Below are 10,061 nucleotides of genomic sequence, written 5' to 3'. Positions count from 1 at the left end.
CTGCACGCGGAAGCTTCCCAAAGCCAGTTCAGAGGAAGGGGGTGGAGAAGGCAGGTGGGGGCTGTGTTCCTACTCGCCTGCCCTCTAGGGACCCTGGCCAGGGCTGAGGGCTTCTGCCTTAAGCTCTGTCAAGCCCAGGATGATTTAGAGGCAGCCTGGAAGGAGAGTTTGCAGTTAAAATCCCAGAAATGCGTTTTTGGGAAATGTGTTGGAATTTGATTGCCGTCCTGACTACATTTTTCTGTAACAGTGCTGCAGGTGGTAATTATTCTCCAGTGTTAATGATCAGGTATTTTGTGGCCAGCCTAGGAACCTTACTACAGCAGTTGACATAATAGTTATTATGAAAAAAATAAGATCTGGTATCAGAAGAGCCAATTTAGAAACAGACTTTAAGGGACAGCCCCAGTTAAAGATTTATTACATTGATTTATACACGATTCAGCCTTTTCATGAAGTGTTTTCATTAGCGATGCTGTGCTTCTGGGTTTTCCTTGCGTGGCATTAGCCAGAACTGCCCTGATGCTGCTGCTGTTGTCCTCAGGCTGCTGCCTTCAGCTGGCACACGCAGTTCCTCCAGCAACAAAAATTTTCTCAAAAGAAGGAAATAAATATAGTCACATTAATTTGATTGGCTGCCAGATTTCTTTAGGTGCATTTTCTAATTTACGTTAGCTTTTGTTTTTGTTTAACCTGTTGATGTGAATTACTGATTTTTTTAAATATGAATTTTCTAATATTTATAATTTTCTTTTAAAAATGTGTACATGGCACTATTTGTAATAGTTATGAATAGTTGAAATTGATCATGAAATGTCAGATTGAGGTTTATTTAGCAGTGAACTCTGCCAAAGCATTGGAAGGCATTATGAATCAGACCATAAAATTGGGTGCTGCATGGACTAAGTGTGCCACGTACCAAATATGCCTCATGCATTTTATTTAAAACCAGTAGAGTTGGTTACTGAAATGCCAGTGTAATCAGTAACTGCAATTAACATGGTGTTCCATTTAGCTCCTTAGCTAAGTTGTTTTTTATATATTTCAGTTTTCATTCTTATGTCATTGGATTTGTTGTGCCAAATCAAAAGGAACTAACAGAACTAGCTCGAAAGAAAGGACTTAAAGGGACTTGGGAGGAGCTGTGTAACAGTTGTGAAATGGAAAACGAGGTACTTAAAGTGCTTTCTGAAGCTGCTATTTCAGGTGAGTGATTGTTAAACTCATTCCAAGAACTGAGATGGGAGGAGAGTACTTAAATCTTGTTTACCCTGTTATGTTTACAAGGCTTAGGGTACATCGTTGCCTGCTCAGAAACCAATCGAGTTTTCCTACCATGAGTAGGTAGAAGAACATACTTCTCAGCCCCCCATTTCAAGCCCTGCTGCGGGACACACGAGCCATCCACTCCCTTGCCTGGCGTACGTGTGTCAGAATGGTCTCATCTCTGCGGCTTCTGTTTTCTGGGCTGGCCTTTTCTCTACTTCCCTCAGCTGTCTCCTGGCCACCCCAGCCCATGGTGAATCGTTCCAGACTCTGTTTTACACTTTCTACAGTTAGTGTACTGTTAGCTGGTTGTACTAACATGTCCTATGCCCTGTGTGTCTGTGCGTGTTGGGAGAGTTGGGGGCAATGAGACTAGTTTAATGTTGATTTCATAAAAACAGCTATACCTTCTGATCATCAGCATTAAGTATAATACAGGTATGCACTTCTATTCTCTTCAGATATGTTATTCACATTGATGAAAAATACAAATTGCATTTAACCAGATGGAATCATTACTCTGACCCTCTATTTCAACAGTAATTATGTTTTGTTAGTATATCAGCTTGCAGTTTCCAACAAGTTGTGGTAATTTGAAACCTTGGATTGAGACTAAATTGAGTTAAGACATTCATTAGAAACCTACATAATTTCAAAGTAAGATAGCGAGCGTACTGAAACAATAATTATGCATAATTTTAAATTTATATACTTATTTGCTTATTTTTAAATGTTATTTATATATATTTATATATTATATTTTAACAGCTTTATTGAGATAAAATCCATATACCAAACAACTCAGTTGTTTAATGTGTACAAGTAAATAGTTTTTGATATATTCATAGAACTGTCCAGCCCTCACTACAGTCAGACCAGATTTACAACATTGTCATCACTCCAAAAAGAAACCCCAGGCCCATTAGCAGCCACTTCCCATCATATACCCCAAACCTCCTATCCCTTGGCAACCACTAACCTACTTTGTTTCTATAGATTTGTCTATTCTGGAGATTTTGTATAAGTAGAATCGTACAATGTATTTTTTTGTGTGTGACTTGTTTCTTTCACTTCGCATAATGTTCATCCATGCTCATTTATGTTTCCTTGTAGCATGTGTTAATACTTCATTCCCTTTGATGGCCAAATGATATTCCATCACGTGGATATGCATCACACTTTGTTTATCCATTCATCGATTGGTAGACATTTGGGTGGTTTCCACTTGGGCTGTTATTAAATACTGCTGCTGTAAACATCCATATACAAGTTATCGTGTGGACATGTTTACTTCCCTTGGGTAGATACCTAGGAGTGGAATTGCTGAGCCTGTGTTAGCTTTATGTCGGGCCTTTTGAGGAACTACTGTTTTCCAGAGTACTTTTTTCCCAACTATTAAAGTGGTGGCTCCCTTTTCATACCCACTAGTGTCGTGTGAGGGTTCCAGTTTCCCCACATCCTTGCCAACCGTTGTTATTGTTCAGCCTTTTGATTCTAGCCATCCTGGCCTAGTGGGTGTGAAGTGGTATCTTATTGTGGTTTTGATTTATATTTTTCTGATGGCTAATGATGTTGAGTATCTTCTCATGTGCTTATTGGCGATTGTATATCTTCTCTGGAGAAATGTCTATTCAGATCCTTTGCCCATTTTTCTAAATGAGATTATTTGTCCTTTATTATTATTAAATCGTGTGAGTTTTTTATATATATTAATATATTCTAGATACAAGTCTATTATTAGATATGTGAATTGTGAATATTTTCTCCCGTTCTGTGAATTGTTTTTACTTTCTTGATGGTGTCCTTGAAAGCACAACAGTTTTAATTTTGATAAGGTACAATTTATTTAATTTTTTTCTTTTGTTGCTTGTGCTTTTGGCATCACCATCTGAGAAACCATTGCCTGCCTAAACCAGGCCACAAAGATCTACCCCTGTGTTTTCTAGTTTTCTAGTTTTAGCTCTTACCTTTAGGTCCTTAATCCATTTTGAGTTCTTATATGTGATGTGAAGAAGGGATTCAGTTTCATCCTTAAGTGAAATGTAGATTACTCAGCTTTACAGCACAGAAACAGAATCGGTACTGTACGGAAGCGGTATGCGTGATTATTGGGGGCTGACGAGGCAGAGCTGGCGAGCAGTAGGGCTGACTGTTGCACGGGTGGACTGGAGCTGTCAGTCCGACACGAGCTGAGCCTCTTCCCGTCCACAGATGTCTCAGCTCTGTTTTAAGGCCTTTTAACTGACTCAGTCAGACCCACTGAGATTATCTAGGATAATTTTTCTCACGTAAAATGAACTGATTATAGACTTAATCACATCTACAAAATACCTTCAGAGCAATACCTAGGTTCATGTTTACTTGAATATCTGGGAACTCCAGCCTAGCCAGCTGACGCATAGTCACACTGACTGTCACAGTCCACCCTTGTGCATCTTGTGCATCTCCTCAAACCACAGTTAATTTCCAGTAAAGACAGTAATGACGTCAGACTTGGCGCCTGCCATACATGGTCCAGCTGTCCTGTGTGCAACTGAAAACTCCTTTTTACAGACAAGGATGCAGACCCCTTGAGTGCCTTTTACTCTTTTCCTTTAACACCCTGTAAGTTAAATACTGTGATATCAAGCTAACTTATGAATATATTTCATGATGTCTAAGAGAATAAGGAGGAAAGAAAACAAAAATATGTATACAACAAAATAAAGAAGAAACACCCATAATTATTACAGTCCTCATTTCCTTAATTGGTCATGTGGTCATAGCTGTGTTTGTTTTCCTAAAACACTGGTGTAGCTGATACCGAGTCAGGTCGTAGAGCGCTGTGCTGAGCAGTTGGAGATCTGAAAGCTTGACTGGTCTTCCAGCGCTTGCTTTCCGCCCTCCCTTCCATCTCAGTGACATCGACTCCTCCGCCCTGAAGTGCTGTGGGCTGAGCCTTGCTGCTTTTGTGCATGGTGGTTTTTCCTCTTGGAAACCACTCCTGGAATTCTTGGATCTTTGAAGAATGAGTAAAGCCTTGTTTGTTATCTCTGTGTTTATTTTTACAAGTTAGAATTAATATATCTCTTTGTTTCCAAGACACTTAGACCTTAAACTCCCTCCCCCCCTCCCCCCTCACTGTTGAGAAGCCTGGGTGTCAGACAGTGTGTTGGGGACACAATAGTGAGTGAACATTCTGTCCTTCGTAGCTTTTACAGTGAGTATCCTGGTTCAATGACAAGATTCTCTTTAAACCTTTATTACTTTTTAGTTTCTAAAGTGATTATGCTTTTTATAATAAATTCAAAGAAAATAAGTAAGTCTAAAGTAAAAAGTGACATTCCCTTCTTTTTAATCCTGGATCCTCGTCCCTAGAGGTATATATGGTTTAGAGTTTGGGGTGTATCGTTCTTAGCCTACCCATATAGATGCATATAAGTTTATCTAGGATTAAAAAAAAATCTTGCCCGTTACACGTCCATATCGTACAGATCTAACTCACTGTTGATGACTGAATTGCATTCTGTTTTATGCCTGTATCATAATCTAACTCATTCTATTGACAGACATGTATTTGAAAGTTTTTTTGCTATTATAATTCTGATACACATCTATATTTTTACTTATACTGGTATTTCTGAGGGAAAGATTGCTTAGAAGTGAATTCATGAGCCGCTAGTGAGTGCTCAAGGACTAGGGAATTTACACGATTGACTAAGAATTTTAATTGTACATTTTTCATGACTTTGAATTTACTTTTTGTTGTTGTTTCACCATCTCAGCAAGTCTGGAAAAGTTTGAAATTCCAATGAAAATTCGTTTGAGCCCTGAACCTTGGACCCCTGAAACTGGTCTGGTGACAGATGCCTTCAAGCTGAAACGCAAAGAGCTTAAAACACATTACCAGGCGGACATTGAGCGGATGTACGGAAGAAAATGATTCTCTTTCGGCACCAGCTTGCTACAGGGAGCTCAGATCAAATAGGAAAATACTTGAAATGCATGTCTCAAACTGTGAGGCAAACTCCATTCCTCATATTAAACCTAAACTGTTCTTTCTCGTGACATCACCGTTTTTAACTGACAGGATGAGTAAAATGTTAAGACAGCAAACTTGTGTCTGTCTCTTCTTTCTTCCCCTTTGTAATTGGCTCCACCACCTAGGACTGCCCTTGTCAGCATGAGGACTTTTCTGAATCATACTGAGGAACAGAGATTTTGAAACCTCAAGTTTTTAAACATGATTTATATGTTCTGTATAATGTTCAGTTTGTAACTTTTTAAAGTTTGGATGTATAGAGGGATAAATAGGAAATATAAGAATTGGTTATTTGGGGGGCTTTTTTACTTACAGTATTTAAAAATGCAAGGGTATGGATGTGAAATTATGTAAATTTCAAATGCTTATGAATCAAATCATTGTTGAACAAAACCTTTGTTGCTGTGTAATTATTGTCTTGTATGCATTTGAGAGAAATAAATATACCCATACTTATGTTTTAAGGAATTGAGACTTTGTGAATATATGCTTGACAGCGTCTTCTTTATATATTTATTTTTATTAGGAAAAAAAAAAGTTTGGTTGGTGCTGCATGAAACAAAATAGCAGGAGAGGGTTTTATGGCATAATAACAAGGAAGAAAACACAGCCAGTGTAGCACCAGTGGATAATTAATCTCTGCTAGCTTCCCATCAAAGTATTTAGTCTGGTTAGCTATTGAAACCAGGAGAATACCTAAACTTTTAGAATTGGAAGCAATTCACTCTAAAAGTTAGACAGGGTAGAACTTAAAAAACAAAGGATAGAAAGTTACTCTTCATTTCATTGACCATATGAGTTGTCTATATTTATGACACGTTAATAATGGAAATTTATTCTATCCTACTTTAGTCTAGATGTTTAATCTATTTCACTTCAAAATTAGGATTCTCTTTTGATAGTTTGCGCTGGTGTGTGTGTGTGCGCGCGTGTGTGTCAGTGTCTATTGGTAGCTTATTAAAAAGCACCTTACCCTTCCTTTCTGCCATAACCTTTTTACCCTAGAAAATGAAATAATTCAGAATGCTTCAAATAATACTATTGTTACTAATTTACATGAGAGCTTAATGAGGTGAGTTAAGATTTAATTTGTAGGGGTTTATGTCAGTGTGCAAGTTACTTGTGATTCTAAAAACACTGCTTGTAAGATACATAGTGTCTTTTCTTATGTATGGCTTGTCTATTATTTGAGCAGTAGTAATATTGCACCAATTAAGATGTGTTCAAATCAAAACTTTAAAAAGTCATAAGTACCATGTTTCTTATGTCAGTTGTTCTCTTGATCTCATTTACTTTTAGGCATCAAAAGGCAAAAGAAACATAGGAAAGATGTGCACGGATCTGTCTAGGATGGAGGGAGTATTGAGGACCTGGGGCCCCGTACGTAGCTTTTGGTCATATCACAAACACATCATTCTTGGAGCTACTGCAATATGGTGTTTTGTTTTGAACTTGACTTGTATTCTTGTATATTTGTATTATGTTTTGAATGTTTTTTCTCCTTGTCATAGTTTATTATAAAGTTTGGAAAAACTGCCAAGAAGTTAAAATAAAGGAATTAAATGGTACCTCTCTTATCACGATGTTGTGATCTAAAAATTAAAATCAGGATAAGTGGAATTTGTTTCATATGCTTTACCTTCAGAATAATTGTTTGCTTTCAAATGATTTTTAAAAGGTTGTATTTAGAAATAAAAGATTCAGTGCTCCAATGGAGAAATATTGCAAATTGTGACTTGAAATAGTGTCAGGTAAATATGTAGCTGATCACTGATTCAGAATAAAAGTTGTTTCTCTTCAGAAATACCTAATAAGACTGGATTAATTGGTATCTAGTTCCATTTTTCTCATTTTTTTAGAATTCCGCCCTAACAATATCAGATGCCTGGTGTTAGATGTCACAGCAGAATAGGAAATTAAATAAGTAGAATCCCCTTTCAAACAAATAACTCTCCTACCCCAAACCATCTTTAGGGACTTGAAAACTAGTATCTTTTAATGTTATCCTTGCAAAAAGAAAAAAAATTGATTAAAAAACAACAAAACAAAACACCCCCAAACTATAATTCTATTTTAAAAAATATCGGTTTAACCAGAAGATACTTGGGGAGAAACTTGGAATTTCAGAGTGAATTGCTACATCTGATACACACATCTGACTATAGTGCCTAAAAGAATGGTTCCTAAGACCTGTTGTTTTCTGGAGAAGCTGAAGAATTCTAAACCTTTCCTGTTAACAGTAAGTTTAGTTACTAGCACATAGACAGTCAACTACCTCCACCCTTCCCTTCTCCCCACACCACCACCCCTCCTGCTGGTATTTTTTAGCTTCAACTTCATTAAAAAGTTTTTATGATAACAAGGCTGAAGGTGTTATCCACTTTCTAAGTAGTACTTCGTTTTTAAGTAATGGATTTGGTATCCATTAATGTTCTCTACAGTTTGCAAGTTTTTCAGCAATGTTTAAAAAGAGATTAACCTGGCATCACCTTCCGGCTAAAATTCACAAGATGCAGAGTTTTTAAACAATTAGTCCCTGTGATCTTTTGTAAGAAAATTATGTACACCTGTGATGTTTTACAGGGGATCCACTTTTAAACAACGTCATATAGGACCACACTGAAATGGAACGGCCCCTTTCTATACTTACCCGTTGGTTATTTACTGTGAGTTCATTTTCGGTGTTTACTTGGCTATTGCTATTTTCTGCCTGAAGAAGTGTACATCATAAAGAAGCTACATGCTGTGGACTATTTGTAATTTGACATGAAGTTTGAATAATAAAGAGACATAAAAGCATTCTGATATTAAAACTCAGTATTTTTGTTTTTCTAAAAAAAACAAATAAAAGACTCCCTCTAGAATAAAGCCAAACTTTAATTGACCTTCCTGAAATACTTGTTGAAAAAGGAGTTTGGGGGAATTTTTCTTTCTTGGCCTAACAATCCTTTTGAAGGGAAATTTTTTATTCTAGGAATTTTGTTCTGTATTTCCTAGCATTCTTCTATTATCACTTCATTCCCACCCTTCCCGAGTTCCTCCTTTTGGTTTTGATTGCACAGAAACTATGCTGTCAACAATTTCAAGTCTTCTGGTCAAATGTTTTATTTTGCTTATTCACAGCATGAAGGCTTGAATGCAGATAATTGAGAGAGTATAATTTGGCATTACAATCAGTGGAGGTAGAAGCAATGTTGCATATTTTGTGCCAGCCTTTTAATCTTTTGGTTGTGAGAGGAAGAATTCTGCGTGATGTCTCAGCAACCAGGCCGTCCCTGCCTCCGGTTACCAGTTAGTTGGTTTCTGACAGAGCTGGGTCTGTGTCCTTGTGCTCTTACACTTTTATAAAAGTCGGTCGTTGTATGTCATCCTCTAAAAACTTCTGCTTAAGCATAAGGCAGCTTCAGTGTGTTTTTGTTTGTTTAATGTGTCTCACTTCTGTCATTATTCAACATTTGTAGTTTAGTATTTCCTCTACGCCAAATCTACATAATTTTAGGATAAGGCGTGTTACAAATGGAAAGAGTCCTCTATCAAAACGGCAAGCTATGTACACAGCCTGATTTAAGTGATAAAATACCTTCCATCTGATCCTCCCTAAAAGAGCTCCTATCTCAGGCTCCCTTCTAATCCATCCACGTGTGGCAGGCTGGCCACGCAGTCACAGCCATTTGGAAACCCCACCCCCAGCCCCGTGCCTTAATGTGGTGCTTGGTCCCCCGAGCAGGTGTTCAAGAGCTTTTTTTGAGTGAATTAAAATGTCAAAAGACAATGCATATGTGTGTCTGCATTTAATGTTACATGCATTTTTCTAGTTCAGACTTTGCAGAACAGCAAACCCCCATTGGGGTCCTTATTGACTGATAACCCTTGAATACTGTTGACTTCGATAACCCTTGAATACTGTTGACTTCGGTGGGATTCATTCAGAAGCATCTAACCCCAGCTGGTGACTGTTAGATTAAGCCTCAGTTCTTTGTGAAGAAAAGTTTGTCTCCTGTGAGTTCTCTTACCCAGTGAAAAAGGGTCTCTGATGGAAGCCTGTTCATTAGTTACTTTTATAGAAAAGGGTTTCTGTCAGTATGAGTTTTTTGACGCCGACCGTTTTTTTCTACGTTTAGTGCATTTACAGATTTTTCTGTCTGGAATGTTCTCTCATGTCGAGAGAAGGATGAGCTACAGGTTTTCTCAGTCCAAACTCAGGGTTTCCACACAATTCCCAGTGTGGGCTCTTCCATGTTTAGCAAAGACAAGCTACAAGTGACGGTTTCCCCATGATAACCACATTTGTGCAGTTCCTCTAGTATAAATTCTTTGATGTGGACTAAAGGATGCATTACAGCTAAAGATTTCCTCTCCAGATCTGTAGATTTTTAATTTTTTTAAAAACGTGAGTGAACTCTCATTGAATAAGGGAGGGGCAGTCCCTGAAGACCAACATTTTACAGTCAGGATTTCATACCTGTATGATTCTTCATATATTAAGGCAGGAGCTCTCAAACTTTTTGGTCTCAGGACATCTTTCCAATCTGAAAGAAACTGACAAAATTATAGAGGACCCTAGAAAGCTTTGGTGCGTGTGGCTTGCATCTATTGATGTTTCTAAATCACAAACTTTTTCTTTCTAAAGTGTTTGTTCTTTCTCATAAAACATGTAGAATTTGAAAATCATTCACTTTGGTTTTCCTTAATGACCATAGTCCTATTAAGATAAATTCTGAGCGGGTAGAGAGGTTCCTCAGAACGGATGTACCTCCCCCCACCCCTGACTTCC

The 10,061-nt window shown here is 37.7% G+C and overlaps 1 protein-coding gene across 1 annotated transcript in view; it reads left to right on the top strand.

The window, feature by feature from the left end:
* ACSL3 (acyl-CoA synthetase long chain family member 3) overlaps window positions 1-6,855 on the top strand; it is a 94,517-nt gene extending 87,662 nt beyond the window's left edge. The window contains exons 10-11 of the mRNA XM_019667818.1: window positions 1,049-1,206; window positions 5,031-6,855. Of these exons, the coding sequence (XP_019523363.1) occupies window positions 1,049-1,206; window positions 5,031-5,188 (316 nt within the window). The 3' untranslated portion in view covers window positions 5,189-6,855. The remainder of the gene's footprint in view (window positions 1-1,048; window positions 1,207-5,030) is intronic.
* The last annotated feature ends 3,206 nt before the right edge of the window (window positions 6,856-10,061 follow it).

This window comes from Hipposideros armiger, unplaced genomic scaffold, assembly GCF_001890085.2.
Source record: "Hipposideros armiger isolate ML-2016 unplaced genomic scaffold, ASM189008v1 scaffold_507, whole genome shotgun sequence".
NCBI classification, from domain to species: domain Eukaryota; kingdom Metazoa; phylum Chordata; class Mammalia; order Chiroptera; family Hipposideridae; genus Hipposideros; species Hipposideros armiger.
This window is presented reverse-complemented; position numbering and strand designations above follow the sequence as displayed.